At 42.1% G+C, this 27666-nt stretch overlaps 1 protein-coding gene across 8 annotated transcripts in view; it reads right to left on the bottom strand.

Annotated features, from left to right (window-relative positions):
* Window positions 1-27666, bottom strand: part of LOC124155618 (protein 4.1 homolog) — a 127872-nt gene that overhangs the window by 64541 nt on the left and 35665 nt on the right. For all 8 annotated transcript variants that reach the window (XR_006864210.1, XM_046529606.1, XM_046529603.1 and 5 more), the window contains exon 2: window positions 2809-3094. Coding sequence is in view for 7 of the 8 variants with exons in the window: in XM_046529606.1 (XP_046385562.1) it covers window positions 2809-2985 (177 nt within the window). In the remaining variant the exon portion in view is untranslated. The remainder of the gene's footprint in view (window positions 1-2808; window positions 3095-27666) is intronic.

Here is a 27666-nt window from a genome sequence, read left to right as displayed (position 1 = left end):
TGTCATAAAATATACGGAAAGAGAAGCAATAGCGACAGAATTGTAGATGCCGTGCTATTTTCATCCCGTGATCCTGGTTTGAACGCCGAGGTAGACAGCATAAAAATATTCGCAATGACTATAATTGATGCCATAAAATCGAGCTATGGGCTATTCTCAGTAAACACGAGGAATCACGAAATTGGAAGGTTAACAGATCATTGATCGAAAGAATGGCGAGTAGGAAGCCGCCATAAAGAAAATATTAACAGTCAGAAATTTACAATCGGGAAATTTATAATAAAGGCCATGCATACAGATTTTATCGCATCGATACAGCAGTCAGAACGGCAGGCCCGAAGAGTCGATGTATATGCTCCACATAATATGAATAGCCTGCAATAAAGTTCTACTCAATGCTTTCCCAGCCACCCACCCCGTTGTACGACAACCAACAACACCCGTTGACTTTCATTAACTCAATGTAATGAATAGGAGTAGCGTTCCAGAAACGGTAGCAACTGCACAACTGACTTCAATTCTTCCCCACCTCTCCCTTCAGCCCCTTTCACCAAAAACTTAACTTGGCGTAACAAGACACATTCTCCTTCCAAAAGAGCACTAACCCAGGAGAGCCGCCTCACATAGCGTGTGGCATGGGGATGTAAGGACTACATCCCTAAAAAAAAGGTGCGCCTTTGAAAATTTTGACAACGGTGTCTCACATTGCATTTATTAAAAATCTTTGCTGTTCGGGGGCAAACGATTTCCTAGACCTATCCGTTTGGCAAAATATCTCTCTCATTTTATTGTTTCAGTCGACCCAGGAAATATACAGAAGTGTCAGTTGCTAGATGATGTTCTCGATGTCGCTCTGAAAGACATCAGTTGCAAATATCTCAAGGAATTTAAGTCAATTTTATCGAAACTCCGATGTTTTTTACTCGATAAAAAATACACATTTAGGGGCTACAGTTAAATTTGAAGAGAAATTTGAGCATTTCCCGACAAATAACAATGGTCGAGTCAAATGACAGTTTAAGTAGTTGCGAACCAACTTTCTTTAAATTCCAAATCAATATCTGTGACAGTTAAGCATTGAGAACAGGACTTTCCCACTCTGCCTACCGTCACTCACCAATTTCGCAGTCAAATCCAATTAAAAAACGTCAACACTATGGGGAGAGGAGTAGGCCAATGGAAAGGAGTTTGGAGACGGGCGCGCCTATGCGTCGCCGTTCGATTCTGCCGGGTCGATGCTGTTTGGATTGCCCGAGTGAGTCATCCCGCCTTATCGTGAAATCTTTTCGGCTACCCGAAAAAAAATAGTCTGACCCACGGGAAAAAATAAAACTAATAATTTTATGGCAGGAGAACGTTTTTCCCCTCGCTCACGCCTCCAATTTTAGACCGCTACCTAGCAATTATCAAACGAAAACACCATACGCACCGGAGGGAATAATTGACCGAGTCACACAACAAGACTATTACGAGCAGTGAAATAAAAAAAAATGTTCGAGATCGTTGATAAGAGCTATGAACGCGTGTAGAGAAGGTTGAATGAATATATTTTTGAAAATTATCCTCAAAACGAGAGTGATTCCATGTGAGGCACTAGGAATCTAACGCCCCCCGCTAAAGTAGGACGCAAAGGATATCTACTCGCTTTGAGACGCTCTCAACGGTGACGACGCAACGAGTCCGTCGACAGCGAATTAGGAATTTTTTAGGCGAGGCCAGGGCGTGGGAGGACACATGAACTTGGACGAGGAGAGTGGACACGGGGAAGGGGAAGGAATGGTAAGAGAGGATGGAGGTCCCCCCCCCCCCGACGAGATTTGTAAATCCACTTAGTCCAAATCCCACGAGGCCCGATTCCTTACAAATGAATGATGGGAAAGCGGATAGTAATGAACATTCAATAAGCTCAACAGAATCAATTTTAACGCCACTGAGCTCGGGAAAATATAGCCTTAAATAATAGACTCCACTTTCGAAACTGAAACGCCGAGAATCGATGATATATGCTAAAGAGCATGAAACGCGCAACCAAAAAACAATGCCACGCACGGAAAATAACAACACAAAGATAGGTTAACGTAACGTACGAGATTTAACTACGAGTCAACTTCGCAATCTAGAATTCACAGTTCAAGGAAAATACAAAATACCTTGAATAAATTCCATCAACCGTAACTCAGTGGAACATATTCACTACGAAACGATATCACTTTGTGTATTCATTCAAAATACTGACTGCAGTTTACACGTCTAATCGTCTTGGTCATGGAATAGAAATAATAACACATGGATCATAAATAGTTTTTTAAATCGCGGTCGGTATTTAGGATAAAGAAGTAAGAAATACTGGGACATAACCAGGGGGCCCCCTTCCCCCACAAACGCTTCTCCTTGTAGCGACCACGATGCATTTCCTGAGGAGACCACTTATGCAGGGGACTATTACATCTCTCACATTCCATTTTTCGATAACGTTATATTTCATCATGCCTACAAATAACTAAAGAGGAGTTTAACTAACAGCACTCAGCAAATGAAATACATATCTAAGTCAAAGGAATGTGTGGTTTTCCAATAAATGTGAATTGACAACAAAATCATAATAGGCAACCCGCATACCTCCCAAGTCATTCAACCCCGAATAAATTTTTGGCGAGCTGCCTTGCGGATGACATAAAATATTATCATTACGCAAGTTTCCCCGACAGAAGGACGATTTATCCGTGATTTTCCAGGGGGATTTCTGTCCCATGACACCACTCAGATATCCCCCGACTTGAAAAACCCCTGTACCCAAAGCATACTCACGTCTACGTTGACGTCGAGGTCAGTGCCATCGAGGAGTCGTATGCGGCAGAGGGCGCTCTTGCCCTTGGACACCACGGCTGCCTTCTTCGACTTGGAGGGCGAGGGCGAGGCGGGGCCGTTGTTGACCTCCGCGGAGGGGTCACCGCCCCCGCTCCCCCGCTTCTGCTCCTCCGGCATCCCGGCCGATACCGCTCCGCTCGACGCCTATAATCGCCGCACCGTCGCACCTCTCTCTTCCCCTCCTCCCCTGGACCTGAGCGCAGCTGCTCTCTCCAGGACAACAGACCTAAGAGGAAGAAACAAAACACGTTTAATAAAGAGATAGGACAGAAAAATTGCTCAAGTTCGCAAGGTCACCACTTTCGAACATGAAGGTATAGAGACACGGCCTTTATACTTGACCGTTGATGCACATGATCCTAACATCACACCGAACCACTGGCATCACAATGTATATATAATCATCTTAAGTTCTCATCCATAGTATGGATTCAATTTAGTTGCTTAGAAGATAAAGCCTGAATCACACGATCATTTTTTTTTTCGTCGCGAAAGTAATCACTATCGCGATCACTTTCCCCGTCGCGATAAGCGATCGCTCTAGGGATCATTTTTCTGAATCACACGGTCACTCCCGCCGTCGCTTTTCGCACCATTTCTGATATCACAGCTCGTTGTCATAGGACCCGCATCACGAAAATATATAACGTGTTTGTTTATCTATGTCGTTCCCACAATTGTCAAACGTTGCGCTGCAATCGCTCCATACGGGCATGCGTTCCGATTGGCTCATATGGGGTTTTAGTGACGGTTTTAGCGACGGAAAAAGCGACCGGACGAGTGATGAAAAATAGGGATGGGAATCCTCATCGCGATCGCGAACGCGAAAAAGAATTGCCGGCGACGATCATTTCACCTAGTGATCGCGATAGTGATCACTTTCGCGACGAAAAAAATGATCGTGTGATTCAGGCTTAACACAGTATCAGGCTTTTAGGGACCAATTATATATTAGGGTATTTGGAAATAATTCCACGTAGATATGACTCAGAAAGTTTTTTAATTTATCCATCAAGGTTTCAACTTTTAACTAGTTACTGTCAAGGACTCTATTTTCATCTGATTAAGGCTAGTTAAGTGTTGAAATCCAGGACAGTACATAGAAAACTCAGGAACATTATTAAGAGTAAATATTTTCGGTCGAGGGCAAGATACCAATAATTACTAAAGCCTGAATCACACGATCATTTTTTTTCGTCGCGAAAGTGATCACTATCGCGAGCACTGCGCAAAATGATCGTCGGCGGCAATTGTTTTCCGCGATGGCGATCGCGATGTGGATTCCCATCGCTATTTTTCATCACTCGTCCGGTCGCTTTTTCCGTCGCTAAAACCGTCACTAAAACCTCATATCAGCCAATCAGATAGCATGACCGTATGGTGTGATTGCAGCGCCACGTTTGACAAATGTGGGAACGGCATAAATAAACAAACACGCTATATAATTTCGTGGTGAGGGTCCTATGACAACGAGCTGTGATATTGGAAATGATGCGAAAAGCGACGGCGGGAGTGACCGTGTAAATCAGAAAAATGATCACAAGAGCGATTGATTTTCGCGACGGGAAAAGTGATCTCGATAGTGATCACTTTCGCGACGAAAAAAAAATGATCGTGTGATTCAGGCTTAATAGGACCAACATTTTTCCTCTAAACTTATCCATGGTTTACATGATCGGAGGTAGTACGCAATAGGATGAGGGGTATTAAGGAGTTCAGACCATCACCGAAAAATTTTTAAAGAATATACTCTTATGTGAACCTCCTCCACACGAACAATTCCCCAAATTTATCCCTTCGAATGAACCCTCTTCGAAAAAAACTAATTCTATGAGTGCTGAGCTATGAGAGGTCATTGCCGCCCGGCGCGCCCAAGAAGAGCACAATAAGGGAATTATCGTAGAAGCTCCTATGTACCACGATTGCAAACAATTGAACATAAATTAAGTCAAAATTTTAAGATACCCACATTACACCCACCTGGATATAAATCCGCCGAAAATAATGTTGTTTTTTTTATTAGGATTAAAGGTAAATGAGTGGGGAGTGCAATTCGCGAGACGGGTACAGAGGTATTATACTTTACCGATGCTTCAGTAGAATTTGAGATTTATAATTGGGGGTGGCTCTCTACTAGAGAGCTATGATAAGAGGCTACGAGAAAATAAAAAGGTTCTTTGAAGGGGAAATGTCATGGCCTTTTACTAGATTCACTACGAACCTTATTTATAACAGACATCCACCAAAAAAAAATCTTCTCGTGTGAAATTGAACCACATTTAAAATTGGGAAACCTTTCAAACTAATTGTAAGTCGGAAAAAAAACTTAACAATAAGAATTCGAGCAAGGAAATATGCCTAGAAATTTACTGTGGCTATTATTAGCTGTCGCTAACTCAAGTCAACGAAGCACTTAGCGACTTTTTCTATCATTGTTGTAATATATTTTTGTAGCTAGCTAATGCTAGCTGTATCTAACCCTTTGTAATGAAGAGCCAAAATAGGCACCCTGGGATACAGAGCAAGTTTTAGCTCCATCTATTTAACGGTATAGCTCTCCTTCGTACAAAAAATAAACTGTTGCAATACGACACAGGAAATTTTACCGTATGTTAAGCCACTATTGTGCATGTCATAAGTAAGTTATGCCACACTCGTATCAAACAATATGTTTCATGGAGAGAAGACGCGGGAAGAACAGTAGAATATATAAATTTCAGATGAAAGCGAATAAGGAGGATGAAATGTGGAGAGAACGAGTAACTGTGAGAAACGGGCCCGGAGAGCAGTGCAAACAGGAGCCGAGGGCTTCAAGAGAGGGGCAGAGGAAAGATTTAGGCTCTTCCACGTACTTCAGCGTCTCGCGTAAGAGGAGACGAGAGATCCGTAAGATTTGATGGGCGGAGCCGTTGGATTTAGACAAGCACACAGACGGAGAATATCCGATAAGGCAACTTGCAGACGAAATACGTACGTAAACGCGCAACAATAAATAAATGTCCACACACGTACCAACGCAAGTAAAGGGAGGATTATTTTCTTTTTTTCGTGTACTTGCCAAACCGGTGGTCCAAAACTACAAAGACACACGCATGAACAAACAAAGGATGATCTCAAAGAACCATTTCATCTGCAAGGAAGGCAAGGAATACATAAAATAGAGGAGTCCCTTCAAAATCGGAATTTCCTGAAACAGCGAAGCTTTCAGCTCATAATAGCAATGCTGTGAATTCTTCGACCTTAAATAAAGGACAGCAGACTTGCTCAATTCAGTTAAAATTTACCCTCCCACTAAAAGTCTTCTTTATGATCAGTAGCTCGGAACTTAGAAATTCATTTTATCTATGAAGGGGACGTGACTTCCATCGGATATCATACGCCCAGTAAAGATATGGCGCAGGCCGGCAAGGAAATTTGGGATGCGATGACGTAAAACCCGGCTTCAACGCAAGCATGCTCGACTTGTCAGTAAACGTCAATAATAAAACGGTTTGACGAAGAATTATGCGGTCTGAGAACTACACTTGAAATAAAGGCAGCAAAAAATCACTAACTTCAAATCCCCCATGACAGGTCTAGCGATTGATTCTAAATATTAAAACCTATTCCGTAAAGAAATTCTAAGCGTAACCACATGGTAAGCACTAAATATGAGTTAAAGATACGATGAATTTCAGCCTGATTGTCAATTTTCCATCAACAACTGTTAAAAATTAATTACTACCTGATTACAAAGAGTAAGTATATTTTTAATAATCGACCAATCTAAGTCCATGACTGGATATTTATTTCAAGTGATACGATAAAAAAACTATCAATTTAAGCTAATTGACGATTGAAGTGACTGAGCCGAAAATATGTGGGCACAAAGAAGATATCACAATATACCACAGGATGCAAAAGAAATGAAAATTGCGATCAGAATGAACGAGACCAAGTGTAATATGATGAAACTTGTCAATTGCCATGAACCAACTGATACATAAGCCAGGACCGAGGATTAATCACTACAATTATTGACTACAGCCGAATTTATTCTCCGAATACGATAGGATGGAATATAAAAGATTAAGGACCACTAAAGACATAAAAAGAATCAAAAAAGATGAGGAGCCGGCAATACAAATAAATTAATGGAAATACTGAAACTCAAACGATTTTAAATTCAGTAAGAAAGCGAAATCCGCATTTAGATCGACGAAATATTATCAAAAGTGAATAAAATCCTTAGGAAAATAGTATTTCAATACACTATTAGCTGAATTTCATGCATTTGTCGGCCTGTTTCTAAAGCCTCGAGCGGCAAAAAGCGGTGAGTTCACCGTGAATGCGACGGGGTGGGAGGAGGTGCAATGAATGCACTCGATGGAATGCCCGTGACTTCCTCTTCGCGTGACAGAAGTTAGTCACCACTTGCCGCCGCGATCCTCCCCTTGAGACCTAGAGGAATTAATGGCGGGGGACTACCTACATGATAGTTACCATACTACACTTCAATCACAATCATAATAATGCTTCCGTGCCTAAGGTCCATCAACAAGGCGGTGAGGGAGACCCCGTTAACCTCTCCGCTCATAGACTAGCCTAGAAAAGATAGCACTCTTTAGAAGAGGATTAACAGTTGAAGTTCACCGGCGGATGACCAAACTTGTCAACGACACATATATATCGTTAACACCACGAATTCAATGAAAAATACGCATGGAGATGAATAAATCGAAAAGAGAACGAGGAATAAAAATTAATACCTAGTATTCAAAAAATAAAACTTTAAATTTCAAGGCATGGGGTCTATTTTATTTTGCCAACGGTGGTGTGTCACGCATCAATACACGGAAAAAAACAGCGAAAAGGGGGTGGGGGCTGACTTCACTATTAATCGAAGACAATTTAATTAAAATTTCACGACAAGTCAGAACACAAAGCGCAGTAGCATTTTTAACGAATATGTACTATTATCCTAGGGAACATATTAGCTGAATCGAGTCAGCGTTATTTGGAATTTCAAATCCTAACGGTTTCGGCATAGTCGTGTTATTTACAACGGTATTCTGGGTAATAGAGACGTTTTAGTTGATAAAACCGCGAAAGACTTGGCCAAAATTCGCGTCCAACGTGTTCACATGTTAATTGGCGAATGGCTAAAAATGGCGGTTATGCTTCTTTCGTGTATATGCAAATAAGTAAAGGCCATTAAGTAAGAGCGCTTATCAACAATGGCGAATTATCGTGATTCCATATCGAGGTCAACTCTTTTAAGAGGATATCCTCCCTTTAAGCCTGCTATATCGTCATGGTGACCTAGTAAATCAAGCCCTAAGTTGAAGACAACGAGTAAAACGGGACACTTCCATCCAAAATAGAATTCGCCCAGCTAACTTAGTCGCACTTACAACGAGGGAAAATTGATCAGGTGAAACATAAAAGGGTATTCTACCAATAATAGATCAATTATCAAAGAGAAAATTCATACATAATCAGATTTTTCTCCAATACAATTAGATACTTCCTCCACGAGTATAATGTAATGTGTGAGTAATAATATATGAGTTTAAGGCGATCAATATGCAAAAAGTAATCCACAAAGCGAAGGCAATCCTTATCCTACGATATCAATTTCTACTGCCATGAGTATGGATACGTTATTTTACGAAACATTTAAGTAAAAAAGAAACGTAAGTACGCTACTCAACTCTGAAAATCTAAATCAGAAAAAGAAAAACCACGATTATGACTCAGAATGCACGCACAGGAACTTGACAGCTTCCCCAAGAGGTATAACCAGGGTGATTGGTACTATTTAATGCCAATATACAGTTCAGCATAACGTAATAGCCAGTGAAACAACCACACAGTAGGTATCTCCACCAACAAAACAAAAAAAAAGAACCAGGAAATATGATCCGTTTGTTTACCAAGAATATCGATATTCCTTCTGAGTTCAACGACTGCGCGCGTATAAATAGAACCCGGGTACATTTTCCCATGAGACTCGAACCATAACATTCAACTCCCGCCAATCTCGCCGAGAAAGTTTACTTCGACGACATTTCTGAGGATAGACAGAGGAGGGATCGCAGAAGATTTCCGCGATGCGCGGGAGAGGAAGATCCTGAAGGATATTCCCTTTCGTCGCCGGATGGCGCATTTTTTTAATGAACTCTGGCGACGACGGGGATACTCGTCGATTGCGCTTAAGTGGCAAGTGAGAGACGAGAGGTGAGAGAGGTTCAAGGAACGGCCGAGAGGCCGCGCCGGTCTATCCCACAAGAGTCCTCAGTTGTAAACGATAGTAAGGCAAGAATGGGAGGCGATTCCTTACCCAAAACACGAAGATGAAATTCAAACATGTTAGCAAAAGAACTGTGCACTCCCAGCGATTCAAAATCTTTCTGCGGCTTCCAACGCATTTTAAAGGTTTCTTGTTTGTTTACAGCCCATGATGGCGAGAAAGAGTAGTTTACGGTAGACAGGAGGATAAGAAGAGAAGAATGAGGTGGAAAAGATAGAGGAGAATAAAAGGTAAGGAGCAAAGAAAGCGAAGATCATCAGAGAGACTGCATTTAAAATATATTATTTTTTTTAGATCAGACGCTAGCGTTTAAAACAAAGATAGATATTGCCGACCGACTTCGATTGGCTGGTAAATTAAATATGAAGAACAAGAGAGCACAGAATTAGTAAGCTTATCCTTTCTGGACACCATACACAATAGTCGGCAAAATACTTCACGCAGCAAATAGTGAACTGAAATGTATGCGAATACTAACATCTAACAGCTTAAGCATGAGAGTCAATTACGTGTTGCCATGGATACAAATGAGATTTCGCTCATGAATTGAACAGTATTTGAGAATCCTTAAAATTATATCAATGCCATGACGATGAAGAACAAAAGGTTTCAAACAAAGTTTCCAGAACAAAATACATTATATCTGAATAATCCCTCATTTCTGTACGCATAGGTGAGCCAAAAGTCCTCAGCGTATCACTTTTTGTCTGCGTCCGCGTAGAGATTGGATTCCATATCTGCGATGGAAATTTACACAAGAGTGCACCAACCGTCGGATTTACCGCTTCACTCGCTCTTCCTTTGAAAATGCGACATTAAGCCAGGGCCTCAAGGGAATGGGTGGAGTGTGAGGGGGAGGGAGGGCACGGGTCACGAAAATGCCGTCCTCCGATGAGCGAACAAATGCGAGTACGCGCGCGCACACACCAAAATGGCAAATCCACAAAAACCACGACACAAAAGGCAAAGTCTGCTTTTGAAAACCGGATAATGCGGACCGGGACTTTTGGAAGGCAGACCGTGATCGTTTTGTACTCCCGGTCACTGAAAAAGGGAACGGCATGAAATGATTTCGGGAAATTGAATGAAAACGGTCATCAACGCCGTTTCTCGCTCGCGGCACGGGAATAAACAGGGCAAATAAAAACAAGCGCGGAGGAGGAAATTTGAAAAAAAAGCACATAAACACGCTCGCTCGCTCGAAGTCATACACACGTCACGTTCGGGGGAAAAACAAATAAATGCGGCATGAAACTGCGGTTCCTCAGAAAGATAGCCCGCCCGCCCCTTGATTTGGAGAAAGGGGGTAGAGGTTTCGTAGTATGGCTGGAGGAAGGATAGGAAGGTCGACCATAATAGAGGGTGTATTATGTAGGAGATGGTCGAGATTGATAAGAGCGGCGACTGCAGGGAACTGGCGATGGAAACACGAAAGCGGCAAGGAACTCGGGGAAACGAGGCGGGTGTGGACGGGTTGCGATAAACTGCTGTCGTCAACAGCTGCCACATTACACGACAAGCAGATTCAAAGGAACAACTACTGAGACGATGCGCACACTAAATTTTTCGGGTGGTCATATTATTCTATACTTATGTGCCAAGGAGGAGATAAAAACTTGTTAAGTTTTAATCTTCCCTTTTCTTCCCCCGTTTCCGATCTCGCAGGGGCTGGCTTTTCTCAATTTATTGATACACGGAATTCAGTAACCTCAAGATTACAAAAAGGAGGAAGAAGCAACGCTGCTATTCCATTAAGTGACACATGACGGATATTTAATTATCTTAATCGCGAGGAAATCCTCGAACCGAGCGCGATACAATTTCCGCCTTAAATACATTTGAGCAATACCAAATTTTGATAGGCCCTCTCAAAAATTTCCCAAGCTGCCTTCGACGTTATAGTGAGACTCAAATGGGCAAGACACAAAGGCTTGACTCCCAAGACTAATCTTCGCGAGGACACACTGATCGCGATCAGGATCTACGTCAATTCCCGTCTAGCACTTCCATAGTTCATAATAAATTAATTTAACTTTCGTTCGAAATTTTCAAAATTCTTAGTTACCCTTTACATCTAATTTATCAATATCTGCAGCTCCGATGGACCCAAACAACTTGATCGTACAAGATAAAGGCGCGGGTGAGGGATTTTCGATCACATTCTATTAACGATCGCTTAAAGAAAAAAATCGGAAAAAAGGCAATGCGAGAAGTAACCACCACAATTGAGAAACACCATCATCAGAAAAAATATTGATGTCTCAAAACGTAAGCCATGTGCCCACCCGAACTCACCATAAGCCCATGACATGCTAAGGTTAGAGTAGCAACAGCGGAATGAATAAAGTCAACATGACGTAAATAACAAGAATTAAAACGGCGGGATAACTGAGAGAGAGAATGCAAAGAAAATTCTACAAATATATGCAGGAGAAACATTTGACATTCAAAAAGGAAAAACAAAATATGATTGAGAAGTATACTGATAATATAGAAAAGAAGGCCGCTGCAGCGCGCTGATATCGGCATATCTGAATATATAATGTAAAAATTATAGAGAAAAAGGATGAAGTAACAGTTTTTATCGTTCTTTCTAATGCGAAACATTTTAATTACACACGCATTCAAAAGAATTTACTTAAAAAACACCACAAAAACGTTTGTATTTTTTAAATGAAAAGCGTACTCGCAGCTCCATCACACAAAATGCGACAACACAATAAAAAATGCCAATTTTTAATTCTAGCAGTGCAGCATAGTTACTTCGTTTACAACTATTTACAACAATTATGTCATTTCTGCCACTTTTCCTCTCTGATAAATGGCCACTGGCATAACACATTTCCAGACAAACGTAATACGAGGGATTATTAACACATTATCACAACGTGAACTTAGAATCTAACAGTACAAATTTAAAAGAAAAATCCAACATTAGGCAATAATATAAATAAGTAAATATATGATAAACGACGTCCGCTACTTATCAACAGGTTATTTCGCCAATAAATACTGGGAAATTGCACACTTATATATATCTCATTTCGTTCAATCATCTTCCCTCCAGTCAACTAGGATTAATTCAAAATTTGCTTCCACAATATGTTTCATGAATTACCACTTAGAAAATAAGTCTATGAAGAAGCTTTAAAAGGTGGTGGCATGCGTGTAAATAACAGCAATTACCACGAGATACGGGGAGAGCACCACACCGACAGAAGAAAATGCGCTCGGCGTAATTTCAAGAGGGCTAGGAGCGATTGGGGGGAAAATTCGGTGATATGAACCGAGATTTCCTGCTTCCTCCGACATGGCTTCACGCAAAGCCTCTCCTCGAATCCCTTCACGTCCGCGGAGCCGTGAGGGTGATCCCCAGCCCTCCCCTTCCCTTACAATCCCGAGAAGCACCCACCGATGGAAACGAGGAGCGAGGCAGACGGGGAGGGAGAGAGAGAACACCACCCACTACATGGGCCCTGGGGACGTTTGTTTGGGCACGGATTATAAAAAGCGATTGAAACGCTGTCTCCCGAACGTCGAGACGAGATGCAAAGGCGAGTCCTCGCGAAAGCAAAGGTGGGGACTGCAGTGGGAGTGGAGAGACACACGGTGAAGGGGGCGATTGCGTGCGGCGACGCATTGGCGGGCAGTTTTCGTGCCTCCGAGAATGGAGTGAGGGATAATGGTAAGGGTTCGTGGGGGTTTATGGCAGGAGGGGGTAGTGTGGGCGCATGTAACAAAGTGGAGAGGGAATTAGTGTGTGGGGAGGGGGTGGGAATGGAATGGAGACGGGGGTGCGCCAAACCACGGCCCCCGTTATTCAAATTTCTCTTGAGAAGGAACGCAATGGGATATAGCGGGCGAAGAGCGCGTTTTCCCTCCCCCTCTTCACAGAAATGGTGGGGAGAGCGACAGAGAAATGGAGAAATACGAGGGCAAAAGTGAGGATGAGTGGAGAAAAGGATATAGAAATTTTGGATCAATGAGTGGAGTGACGAGAAATATTAAGGTTGGTGAAACACATCAAATTCATCTTCACTCCATTAAAAAATTGATCTTTCCGCTGCATTGATCTCCATCATTTTTCGCTCCACATTCCAGCCCGCACAATTCGTTGCATAAAAATATTGCAACAACTCAATCGCTTTCATTAATTTCTCTACGATCTCTATTTCTCCGTTTACATTCACTTGTCAAAACCTGAATCGATACCCCTTCACTTGACACATCGGACCAACGGAATACTTTCAACCCTTAGTTGCGGTGCTTTTCAATTGCATTAACTCTTACCTCCCATTATTAATTTTAATTTGCTATTTCTAAGCTTCAATAAATATTATTGTTATCCATAGAAAAGGCCTTTAATCTATTTTGGCTTTATAATAAATAAATAAACTATCTAACACATAAATGATTCTCCACCCAAAACATTATTGTTATTAAAACGAAACATGACCTTCCGTAATAGAATGGATCAAAATTAATATTCTTTGGGTGCCTTACAGGCCACAAAATAAAGTTAAGGAAAGCAATACTGTGTAAAAGGGATAGAAAAACTCACCAATGGCCACTTCATGGCAGCCACGATACTCAATGGATCACAAGACATAATCATATAAAAACACTGCAATCATTCTTGGACGAATATACGTTTCACACAGTATAAGACAATGATCCTGAGCTTAAATAAAATCAGAGTTGATGGATAGAATATCCATAGTAAACTGTTTGTTAGGCAGCCATGATACTCAATGGGTCGAAAGACATTGGCATATACAAACACTGTAATCATTCTTGGACGAATATACTTTCTACACAGAATACAACTATGATTCTGAGCATAACTAAAATCAGAGTTGATAGATATAATATCCATAGTAATCTGTTGTTTTTTTTTAGTATTAGAGAAACAGTGAATTGCATGAAGGAATAAGCGTACTTTCGTTTCCAGTACGAGTGCATACGTCATTTTAACACTTCGTTTGTCCAAATTAGATCGAACTGGTGACGGTAGATTAGAAAAACATGGGAAATGCTTCAAGTCTCCCGTCATGCTAGACATCTGCAGAAATACCGAACGTTCTCTCCACGCCAGACTTCACAGTTAGAAAGACGATGCCACAGAAGTACTCCAAACTTCAACAACAAAATACACGACCCAATTCAATACTATCTAATATTTCACTAACCGCCAACACCGGAATCTTACAAGATCCACTTTTATGGAATAATAAAATCACCTTATAATCAAAGAAGCGAAATAAATAAAATCAGCGAAGGAAATTTCATTATAAATCGAAATATTTCTTTTAAATGCATTATTTCACAAAAAGTAACCATTTGGGACGCATTCAGAATCAACATCGCAACAAAATGGATTAACCCAGACGAAAATGGAAATTTACAGTTCACTTCCCAACGTATCCTGGGCACCGCCACCCGCATTGCTTCTAGGCACTTGGTCTGGGTATCACGCGGACTTCACCTGAGGCTGGTTCCACATGTTGACTCGAGCTTTTTTGCTACATGCAACTCGCCTCCACTACGACATATAGGTCAGAATCCATCAAATTAATCACAGCATTCTTCATTCCAAAAATTACACTATGATATTCCCGTCACAGATCCACTAGGCACGCAACAAAGGCTAGTGCCCATGCATCGGCTATGCTGGCACGATTATGGAATTAAAAATAAAATTAACTTCGTGATAATCTTGCTCCAGAAAACTGACGCAAATTATTTAAAGAAAAGTAAGTACATTTTGATAAATTAAATAATTATATACTAAAGAACTCCTTGGTGCTAAAATGGAAAAATTTAGAATGATAACCCGCGTCTTGAGAAAGAAAATTACCATATGCTCTAAACGTGAAATGACCAAATGGAGGATCATTCGGAAAAGGAAAACATGGTGCAAGAGAGCAAATTAGGAAATTCTCGACATGGCAAGGATGAAAAGAATTCTGTTGGGTGAGAATTCCAAAGATGAATAATCATTTGCCTTGAACGAGATTCAAACCCAGATCTTCTGAGTTTGCAACCAGAGGCTCTACCACTTCAACTAATAACGCATCTTCTTCCTGTGGAGAGATTTTGTCGGCTTCGGAGAAGAGGTAGGTAGTTCAAGTAGTAGACCACCCAGTGCGAATGCGGGAGATCTGGGTTCAAATTCAGGTTGCGGCAAATGATTTTTCTTCCGCGGTATTTTCACACTAAAGAGCCCTAGCGAATGAATCCGTAAAGGCAAACCACTGGCTAGTCCGCAGTTATTCCTTGATAAATCCATTGGATGGGCATTGAATGTCCTACCGAGGGCCGCAGAGACACTGATGTGAGTGACCGAAGGAAGGAGGCTTGGTAGGGAAGATAAAAGAGTCTACGGATGGGATGGAATTAGAAATAGAGCAGAAGAAAAAAAAAAAACAAAATTACAGCCACCTACTACCATTAACCCAATTAAATATAAACATACATTTAAATACGATTCCTGTAAAAGAGGCAAAACATCCAAACTTGGACAATATTTGCACTCACGCTGAGCTCTATCAATGGACACAGAATCGACGAGAGGCATTATGACCGCAGGACGAGATATTTGACTCAAGATAGAGCAGGGATGCCTGGACAGAAGAAAATAGAGTTTATCCCTCCATCAGTCGACGCCCACCCACTACCGCGCGAAGCATACACTCCAAGAACCTCTGCACAACTTGGATTCCCGTGAGCTCGACCCTGAGCTGTTGCGATAGAGGGCAAATCGGCCCCAGGCCTAATGCTTCCGCGGATGGAGGGGAGAGGGGAAAGGTGATGTGACATTTAAGGAATGAGGGGTTCGCAACGGGAAGAGGGGGAAGGAGCACAGACGTCAATGATTCGACGTCTGGTATAAAGGCAGGCAGGTGGCGCGAGGGGAAAAGAGAGGGAGGGGGAGATGGAACCTATTGAGGCGAGAGTAGCATGAGATGGGGGATGGGAGCGCGGCGCGTGCCACGATACCACGCTGGGGCCGAAAAAAAAGAAGGAAGGATGTCGAGGAATAGTTTACGAAGCAACCGCGAGAGTGTGACAGCATGGGGGAGGGGAGAGTTGTGAGGGCAGGTTGTTTGGTCCCCCTCTCGCTCACAGCCTCCACACGGCTGTAAGAGCGGGGGCGGGCAAAGATGGGAGACTTCTTCCCGGGTCGACTGCATTACACGCACGAGACACGCCCCCCTGGGAAAACGAGGGGGTCCCGACTTCATCCCCTCTCCACTCCTCAAAACCGCCGCCCGGAACACACAAAAAACGCCTTGTTTGCAGCCGCTTACCATTCTCGAGGGAGAAGGAGTGCATGTGGACGGAAAATCGCTCCTCTCATTAGCCAAGAGGAGAAAGGGTGGGTGAGGAAGATTTCAGACTATCTTATGATACCAAGATCGAGCTATAAGGGTGAAAGACGTAAACTTGAGGCACTGAGAGTGTGACGTTCCGCGCGAGGAATTTCATGCTAAAAAAAATATTAACCTCCGTCCAGGGATATAAGCGGTAGATAAGGCCACAGTTTTGAGGGGTGGGGTTCACTACTTTCCGCGGCGCCTGGGCGAATTCAATACCTATACGCAATAATGTGTAAGCTTAGACAAGTGGCTTGTATATATTCTACCATCACCTATAAACCTCGTTTGTTACACTATTAAAATAAAAACTTCAATTGGAATGACTGATAATTCCCTTTTCAATTTTGTAAGTGTTTGGGGGCTGGATCTCCCCTTAATCCGCCCCTGAGGAAGATGCAAGCCTATAGGCATGGAATATTACGAACTTAGAAACGGTTCTCCTCGTAGTTGCCTAAGCCGAATAGTTAGCGGACGAGCGTGACCTACTCAGCAGAGAGGTTTTAAAAATAAGTCGTTCAAACACAAAGCACTATTTTGTTCGCTTTCTACAAACTTTTTCCATTTCTCAAGTCAAAATGAGGCCAAGCATTAGACTTTAAGAAAAGTAGTCCACCAGGGAGCTTATTTCCGGTTCAAGAGGTTTTATTTGGGCATCTTCAGAGTTAGGGACAGCCGATAAACATTTCCCCTTACCCAGTGGGGAATTATTCATTACCCTGTGAATTTCACACAAATTAAGGGAATATTTATCAAGGAATTTCAGAAAATAAAAACCAGTCTTCCGGTAACAGGTAAATATCATTACGAGAAACTCTAGGGTTACAAGTACGAAGCATAAAATGCACTATCATCAGACTCCCACCAACTTAAACCAACGAAAAGATGAGCGAAGTCGATTTAACTCCACAGAATCCATCATCTGACACCGTAAGTCCACACCCTCTCGGTCAAGTGAAGGGCAACGAAGACCATAGTAAGAAAAGGGAGGGATACCATAAGGGCTGCAATACGAACGGAAATCCATATTCTGTGGCTGGATTGCCAGTGGAAGGCTTGGGATTCGGAAGATTAGCCTCCAGAGATGAGAAGAAAACTAGTATATGATTCGTTCTCAACTTCTCACGAAAACGTCGTAATATGTCCAACGCCAGCATCACAAAGAGACTGAATTACACCGTTAAATCAGCTTCCGATCCTCGAGGCCACAGAAATATGCACGCCCGTGGGTTTATTTACGTCTCGTGGATCGTATAAACCGTCAGAAGTCACTCGAGAAGATTGAGTCTTTGATTCCGCGACCATACGGACGACTGGAAACGGAAATGAGTCAGAACAGTCGCGTTTCTTATTTATAGTCGATTGATGGAAGCCGCACTCAGTTGAGACGATAAGTAGGGCGGGGATACTATTTCACAACTTGTTTAAAGAAGGAAGGAAGTCTCTGCTGTACGTTCGCTTCAGGGACGACTGGACAACAAAGACATTTTTGGCAGAAAACGTATTCTGTGTTTATTAAGGGACGTTGGCGGGCCGCAGCCTCCGTAACAATGTACATAATCAAGATTGGATGCCTTATTACAAGAATTTTTCAAAATTTATTTGGGCGTAATATATTTTGTAAAATTGGTGATACTTTTTTCAGTTACATTATACGGCTCCGAGATTAATAGGCCATACTCACATTTTTTTAGCGAATAGTTATTCAAATCCGCCCGATTTATCACAATCAAAGCAACAGGTGACGCCAGGCACAACAGTAAGAAGTTGCCCCATCTTAACCATTAATTTTTCTAGCCGGCTTACTCCATATTGTCTAGGACTTCGATAGAAAAAAACCGAAAAAATCGATGAATTACGTACGATACGAGAAACATCCATCCAGATAGGAAACCCAAGTTATTTTCGGTAAGAAATGACGCATGGACTCTAAAAAGTCTTGACTTTTCAACGCCAACCCAAATAAATAAGACTCCTCCAGGCGAACCCACCAAGAATCAACCACCGCATACGCGAATGCGATCATCAGAAGGGTAGCGTAAAGTAAATTCTAAATAGGACTTGGACGGAGGCGATACACTTCCCTGGTTTTCAGAGGAGAATAAAACAACAGAAATAAAAGTCAAATGGTGAGTTCCACACTGACACTTTAATTTAGACCCTGATTCTGACACTGCACTGTCATTATCAAGGTATAACGATAGTAATTTTATGATATAATCCTGATAATGTCATAAGAGTGCCGGGATGGTCGGCAATAGAGTTGACCTATCTAGTGAATTTTCCGTTCCTATTTCATTGTTTCAAAAAGCAAAGCAGAGACAACCGTTTAACAGCTTGAAAGAACTATTTTGTGTAACTAAAAACTGTCTTTGGCGAGATATGATGCAGCAGTATGCCGATTAAAGTAGATATTTTTCATTTTGTACTAACTCACTGTATTTCCTCAATAGACCGGATGATGGAACGAGAATTTTGAAATACGTGTAGCCAAGACATTAATAAATTGTGAACAAACCGAAATCTAAAAGTAATTTTTTCTATTAGGGCCAAAAAAGTTGCATGAAATGCATACAAAATAAGAAATAGAGTTTACTCTTGAATATCTAACAATATATTACGTACTCGTAAAAAGGGAGGGGTCGAATGGAGACCTGAGGGAGGAATAGCCGAATAAACCGCCTTGGGTCAAGTCAATAAGAGGCACTCGGCGGAAACACGCTAATTAGTTCGTCCGTTCGTTCGCCCAGCGCCTCCCACCATCTTCCGCTTTAACGCAACCACCCGGGCCTCCAAGCTATCACTTTCAGCATTATCAGCATTCCACGAGTGCTCACTAAACGAATGAAAACTTCCATATTGAACGATCATATCATCTAACAAAATGTTCTCGAAGAACCGACGAAAAGATAACAATAAGTTATTGGAAGATATAAGGAACTGGAGGAAACCTCAAGCACGATAAAAATGGAGAGAGGGTTGGATAAAAAAAAATAAGTAAAAAAGTAATATGACGCCCAAATTGAACAAAGGCGTCCTTGTAACAGAGACAGAGGAGTTTCCCGTAAAAACTTTAGCAGCAATAAGTCGCTCACGAGGCTCCGAAAGTTATCTATTAAAATAATTTGCCGAAAAAGGACTCAATATTACACAACGGAGCAGTTTATAAGACAAACATATCATCTTCATAGAATGATTTCACAAACAAAGAAGCGAATAGATGAAAACAGAAAAGTTTTGGAGCGTGAAGTAAAACATGATGGAAATTTGGAAAAATATTCAAATCGCGTCCATCCGATAACAAAAAATCGAATTGAGGAAGAGAGATAAGAAGCATGACTCACATGACTAACAAGTGGTTCAACAACATGCAGTCTACGAGAAAAGGAAGATACGTTAGCCATACAAAGGATGAGAGATAAAAAGACAACATAAACCCCTATCTTTGCCAAAACGGACGGATAAGCCCCAGATTCACCCCACTTCCTTGCAGCCAGTAACATAAAAAAGTTAAACTACTAAGAAAATCATCAAATATCGAGAAATTACCAACCGAATTTATAGGCACACTTTCCTTCATTGCTAGATAATAAAAGGAGATCATTCCTTAAATGACTTATTAAATAAGGTGCTTCCGGAAGATTTAGGAGAGCCAGCAGATCTATTTAAAAATTAACGAAAAGGTATCGACCCCAGCATAACGTTAAATACATATTTAAGTCTCAAGGTAATTAAAGGAAATTCCTTTTAGAAATTGTTTTATCAGTGGGGGACTAAGGGCAGAAAAATATTTTTAAGCAGAGCTAATCAATAAATTTCATATAATAAACCTCCAACGAGGTATATGGACTAAATGAGGCCTAGAAAAAATGAAAGTTCACTAAGGTGAATTTGTTAGCCTACAAATGCTACGTGGAGAGCTTAGTTAGCTAAAAAATACTGAACTCTCCGAAGTCCTGCCTGTTTATTTACCTCCAACACCCTAAAACAGCGCAATTAGGCTTTTTACATCGGAGGGCTTTCAACAAATACTAATTCATGATCTGTGTAGGATAAAGGCAACCTGTACACGTGGGACTCGATCCCGCGACCCTCAGACATACAGGACTTTACCCACCAGCAAGAACTTTTGGCAAGCGAGGACCACAGAAGCCGGCAAAGAAGATCATTGATTAGGTGCCCAAAATCATATTGCGCCATTGCAGATACGTGTGAGAGTCGTCATTAACGAACTTTTTAACGACTAGCGCGGATGGATCCGAAATTTAACGTGCCATAAAACCTGAAGGATAGGACATTGAACTTCGGAGGAATCCGCACAGGAAGAGTGGGGATCGTGCAAGAGATATTGATGCCCAGCCTAAGCCACCAGCAAAGACCTTCTATAAGTTTCCAAGTAATTTTTTATATACACCATATCTTACTATCTATCATAACGGCAAATCACACGGGTAAAGTTCTTAGTCCAAATTCAACGTGAACTAAATACCCTCAACAAGTTAAGATTAATATAATAAGTCACTTATCGTACGAAGCTAAGAGAGCGTAACTTGCCCAAAGTAGGAATGTAATACTCAGCAAACTGCAATGGACCAAAGCACATACACCCCCTATAACAAGCACATGAACTTCCACAGTGAACAATATGAATACGCACCCGTCACAAATTACTATAAAAGATCTAAAAATAAGCACTAGGCGATTTGCTTAGAGCATCTATCCAAAATTATTCCGCGACGCTGCGCTCCTCCACGAAACCTTTCGATTTCGTTTACGCTCCGGCTGCCCTGTATGAATAAGAAAAAATTTCTCCAGGGTCAAGAACGACGGAGCGTTTCACAACAGGCGATACTTGGTCGGGCCCCAACATCGCTCCCCACGCACGTCGGGTCGCAAAGCGATCTTCCCCGCATCGAACATCGATCACAGACTCAGAGGGAGGAGGAGTGTACATAACGGTGGATTTTGAGGTGGGAGGATGAAGATAGGCGGGGGAGGGACGACGGAATGGCGGGAGAGGGGAAGGTTCGGTGCCTCGCCGTATATGGCTCTCTTCCAGATGGATCTGCTTCTCTCTCCCAGGGGGGGCAGAGGGAGAGAGAGAGAGAGAAGAGAGGGGGTTGATAGGGAAAGGGTAAGGACTGCGTGACGGGAGCCATTTCGGGAAACGCAGACTGCAGGGGCGTACAGGTAGGGTTCGGGGAGGCTGTAGGGGCCGACGGCGCCGGCAATCGAAGTGGGGAAAAGACTGGTAGTGGGCGCACGTAGGCACCCGAGGAGGGTCGAGTGCGGGAGAACATGCATGCATAGATGCACGCAAACCCACGGGGGCACACGCGCTTGCATGCATTCATGCGGACGACGGGGGAGAGTTACGTGCGGCGTTCCATTTTTAACCTAGCGACCCACGACGGTGAAGGATCGACAGCCAGGGCAAAAGAAAAGAGAGACAAAAAACATCGATGAGCTGAGGCGGCACTTCATACGCCCTGTGGAAGGGACGATAGATAACACACTCCTTCCTCCACCTCCTCCTAAGTGACATCATTATTCATATGTTCATGGATTACGTGACGGAAACAAATATTCCGATATATCGTGCGTCGTTTCATTCCACGAAATAAAGGAAAAACGACTTCGTAAGGCACGGTTACTACATCTCATGGTCATAAATCACATTGCATTCTTACTTTGGATTTCGATTCGGGCTAAGGTCTTCATGAAAAAAGATTGAGTAACGAGATATTTTGCAGATTTGCACGCGAGTGATGTGAAAATAATATTAAAGCCCAAGCAATGCACTGATATCGAATATTCTGCTAGAATGCAACACTTACTTTAATGGGAAAACGACATACCTAATGCGACAATACCTAATACGACCTAATATTACCTAATACGACATCCCTGATGAAATATCTAAACACATCTTCCAGAAACTAGATTTTGATAGAATGGCGTTCCATCATCCTGAGGAGCCCCTGAATTTTGCACAGGACGAAACAAATTACGAATATCATACTTACTCCTAACTCCATTCCGTCGGTTTTGGAATTAGATAAACACGCCAAAAACCAAATTAAAAGTACCACAGCCACGCCCGAATGAATGAACACCTTCGATGAACATTTTCAACATTTCTACCACAAGTAATCTTGATAGCAACCAAGCCACAAGGTCTACCTGATAAAATAATAAAGGTTGATTGATTGAAAAAATATCATCGATGCAATAAAATATAACACTTGTTTAACGAAGACAAAGTTGAATCATTGAGCAATAACATGGATTTAGTTAAATTTTGAATACGTAGGCATGTCACCTGACAGAAAGGCATCCAATAAGTGAGAAACTAAAGCAAGAGGAAACTTCATTCATATATGGAGGGATTAGCAGTGGAAGAAACGAGGGCGTGAGTGGGGGTAAGCAATGTGAGGTGTATTAGAGACGGATGAGAGAACAGGGAATGCGATTGGCGGTGTGTGTGTGGGTGTGCGGGAGGGCGAGGAGTTCGCGGAAAGGCGCCAGGTGAAGGGAGAGACATAAAAAGGGCGAACGCGAAATGAAAGCACCGACGTCGTCTCTCAAGGAGGGTGGGGTGGGGGGGATTAAGGGTGTTTCAAAAGGGAAAGGGGAAGGGCGAGGGATGGTTCGCCTCGACGACCGCAAGGGAAGCATTGACGCGCCCCTGAACCCCCGGTGATAAAGCCAGGGGTCTCCGCAGGGGGAGGAAGTGATAGTGGTGGGTGGGAGGGATGCAGACGCTCGTGTGGTTGGGGGAGAACACTATCCCCACAGGGAAAACCACAAACGCATACGCAAATAAATATGAATGAACTCACGCAGACTTACCTAGGTGCGCGGTATCCACTAGTACTTCTACTCCTATTGAGATACATAGTGGGGTCGTTCACCAAAGTTTTGAAGTTTATTGCCAACTGCGATAGAATTTTAAAAATAAAAAGACCCGTGTTATTCAAACCTTTGCCTACATATCGAGCTATTCGAGACGATAAATAACCCTTTCGCAGATGAGTGGATGACGACGCACACTCCTACCGAGCGGGTTACTGCTTCTCAGCCACTCTTCATTCTCAGTCATCAGCCTCGCGTGTTTAGTCCATGTTTACACTCTTATGAACGATTCCTTTCCACAATGAGCGATTCTTACAGAACGAGAGAATGAACCCGAGCTCTGATGGAGTCTCATGAACAGAGGTCGGCAAGTTCCCGAATCGCCCCGCGGGCCGGATAGCAAATTTGCCGATGACTGAAGTATTCGATACCAACGTGTACTGAAGTATCCGGTGGCGTATTTCTCACTTACGTACAGTTGAAGGCGGCTTTGACGTGCAGTACAGCGCTGCAATACTACTAGCGGCATCTTACAGAGTTAAACGAGCGAGAATCGCGCTCTACTTGAAACGAGTGCGCGGGCCGTATTTTGGATACCCCTCTTCGACGTGGTAACTTATCTTTCTTATTCAACAACTTTAATGATTTCGGGTCAGAGTGAACGACTGAATAGCATACAATTGAAGACTTCAATGGAATCAATCACATCTTAGCTAAAATATCTTTGTGGCTTCTATCACTATTTCATTCTTCAGCTGGATTAAAGACCACACACTCTTGTCCCCATCCTTAACGCTTAATTTCTTTCTTCCTCTACCTCATTGATCCCACATCCGTATCATTCCCTCCCTCAGCAATGTACACACTGCCACCGTCATCTACATTAAAATCTTCAATTCCCCAGCATTATAGAGACCTTTCACTTTTATTTTACTCTCCATCGTTACATTCTCCATACTTCTCACATGCATCTTCTTTCCCATTATACGAAATCTTAGAAGTCTCAGAAATTAGCGATTGGTATCAACTACTCGTCGCTTTAATAATAAAACTCAACAGGTTGTTTTTGTGCACCCAGAAGTAGTCTAAAATCGAGATCTAAGTCACGGTCGCTAGTACGGAGTAAGAGACCCGGCTAAAAAAACAGCCGGTTATAATATGAAGGAATCACTACAGAGGACACCTTCAGCAAAATAATTACCATTACAGTACAAAAATAAATTTGTGGCCAAAATATGGGATCTTCAATATCACGATGACAATAGATGGGCGTTCACAGGAGGGTCAATTGATACAAACTTCCTCCGCCAAATGAGAACAAATTTAGCACATCACACATATTTTAAGACGGAGAAAAGCTATAGTTCTTTTCATTCCTTCTCTTTAGATAAACGAAAGCCAACAAAGAAGTAAAAACGTAGTTATTTTCTCATCACAATAAGCCAGCGGAAACCGCAGTAACAGTACTGTTACAGCGCAGTGGCATCACATGCATGATCACACGACTAAAAATCCATATGCAAGCATACTTATACGTAAACACAACCATACATGTATACGTACTCGGGGTTAGGCAGCAGAAAGAGAGGAAGAGGAGGAAATTCAGAAGTGAGGTAAGAAAGAAGGGTGTGCGCGCGAGGGTTTTCGAGTCGGAGGGGTGTAAGGTGGGGAGAAGGGGAGCCGGGGAGAGTTCAGGTGCGCGCGAGTGGAGCTAAAAAGTCGGGCTCGCATGCAACGACAGACATACAAACACACACACAAACATAAAAAGGGGTCTTGCTCGCGAAATGAGAAGCAGCGGCAAGCAACCGCCCGTGCACTTGACGGCGCCCTCCGAAACTGGGGAAATATTAATGCAGCCTTTCCTGCCAACGAACGGAGACCCCAAGGGAGACAAAAACCGAGACAGAAAAAAATCAAAGGCGGACAAGTCCTTGTTGCCAGGTTGGGTACGGATACTCGGATACGGGAAAACAATGCGCTATCTTGCCTCGCGACCGAATATTGAAAAATAAAAATTCATAATGATATTTTCGAGATAGAGTGGAATTCCAAGCGAGCAGCACGATAGGAATAATTGCTCCGAAGGCGAACATAAACACAGAACTTTAATCCCAACTTACCAAGCCTCTTTAAATCAACGATTAAAATTTAAACTTATAGAATAAAAACCTCGGATTAATTATGGCAATATCGCTCAATATTTCCACTAGGGCTGAACCAGAAATCGCCTTCATAAAATTACATGCACCCTAATGGGCCATTTCGCCGACTGTTTGACTTCATGACCACGTCATCCAAGTATGAAAAATTATGATTACGAGATATTCTGAGGTAATTATCATGCATGATATACCCTACCATCCGATCCCCATCAACTTACACCAACGACAAGACGAGCGACGTCCATTTTATTCTTCACAGAATAATCCTTACTTGTCACCTTCAAAGTCTATCATCACGGTCCAGTGAAAGGCGACGAAGACCAGAGAGAGAAAAAGGAAGGATATAAAAACGGCTGCTATATGAACGGAAATACGTATTATAATTACGAATTACCAGAAAAAGGCGAGCGATTCGGAAAACTAGACGCCATAGGTGAGAAGATTATTCCAGTATTGCGTATCTTTTTATCTCCTCACGAAACAGTCGTAATATCTAACGTCAGCATCTCAAAGAGACCGAATTACACTGAGTATCCTCATGCAGAGAAAGTTTTGGGAGATTTAACGGTCGCAATACGACCAAAATATACACGTTTTCACGAATAATCTCAATCAAGGTACCCTGAGACATGTGAAATCATCGTTTACTTTCATTATAAAAGTCAACTGTATTAGTTCAGATGTGGTGGAACAACATAACAAATGAAAGGGCGAGTTCGATTCCCTCAAGTTCAATGCTTAGAAAAAGTATCTTTTCACATTCCACAATCAAACAAGCTTTAGCACTCTAAAATAATCTAGGGAAGTGAGCTTTAAGTTCTACGCTCTTTGGGCGTCTTTAGTGGATACGATCAGCCAGTGAAACGGCGGTAAGTTAATAGCCACAATACCCGTAAAGACAATGTTTCAATAGGCAGCGAGAGTAAACACCTTCACTGTCATTTTCTAAAAACGTAGAGAATTATAAAACCCTTATTGCAAAATAAGAAAGAAGGTAATAATGATTAAGAATGTGGTACATAGGTCAAAAAAATATTTCAAGCATTAGCACCTAGTGTAAGCAATTTTGCACGCATATTTTTTCAACAATTAATTCAATGAGAACTTGCATGCGCCAAACTAAAAAAAAAATGTCGTAGCATTCAGCACGAAAAGGCAGGCCGTTATTTTCCTATCGTATAAAATACAGCATCTCAGGGATGCGCTGAACAGGCGCATTGCAAGGTATTCGAATTCACGTATGCCAAAGGTGATGATCGAGTTCAAATACGATCCTGAACATCGATCAGAAATATCACATTTGCATGATGTAGGCAGATTAAATAACCCAAACACTTCTACAATGCCAATACTGAGGATAAAATTCCTCAATTTCCTTACTATTCACATGGGAATCGAAAAAATACCACGAAAAAGGATTTTTAATGGGTCTTCCAACTGGCGCCGCACCGCCCACGTTTGAATGCAGGAAAATACGATACGGAAGTCGAGATCACTACTGAAATGGACAGCCACGCCTCAGACGAGGGGTAAAATTGGAAATAAAAGTAGGAGGTGGAGAATGTAACCTACCACTACTAAAGGTAGCCCGATACGTCTAGCGCGTCCCCTCCCCCCCTTAATCTTTCCATCCACTGCCGCAAAGATAGCCCTCCGAAACATAGCGGTAAACGGAGTTCCGTTACCTCTAGCAGTCGGCGAGTGTGTGACGGAATATGAAATTTCTACTCGCAGGAGCATCGACGGCGAGGAACCATCCACCTGCCCGGAAAGAGGGGAAAGAACAGCTGATGGAGAAAAACAACTGCGCCATTGAATAACACGACAGATAACGAAGAAAACCATTTAACATAACATTATCTTGCAGAAATATCTCATGATTGAAAAAAGGAACAGCCAACTTTTGAAACTAACTAAAGGTAATGGTTTAGTAGGGTAAGATTTGATTTCACGACGATAAGAGTATCCAATGATCACATTCATTTTTAAATTAAGAAGTGTTCAAAATGAAAAATTCTACGATAAACTAATATTAACATTAAAAGTAAAAATTAATGACACAGTTGAGAAAAAAACCATAAGAGGTGTGTCGCCAGCCGGTATTCAACGG

Source organism: Ischnura elegans, chromosome 3, assembly GCF_921293095.1.
Source record: "Ischnura elegans chromosome 3, ioIscEleg1.1, whole genome shotgun sequence".
In the NCBI taxonomy this organism is placed as follows: domain Eukaryota; kingdom Metazoa; phylum Arthropoda; class Insecta; order Odonata; family Coenagrionidae; genus Ischnura; species Ischnura elegans.
The sequence above is the reverse complement of the archived record's forward strand: the minus strand, read 5'-3'. Positions and strand labels throughout refer to the sequence as shown.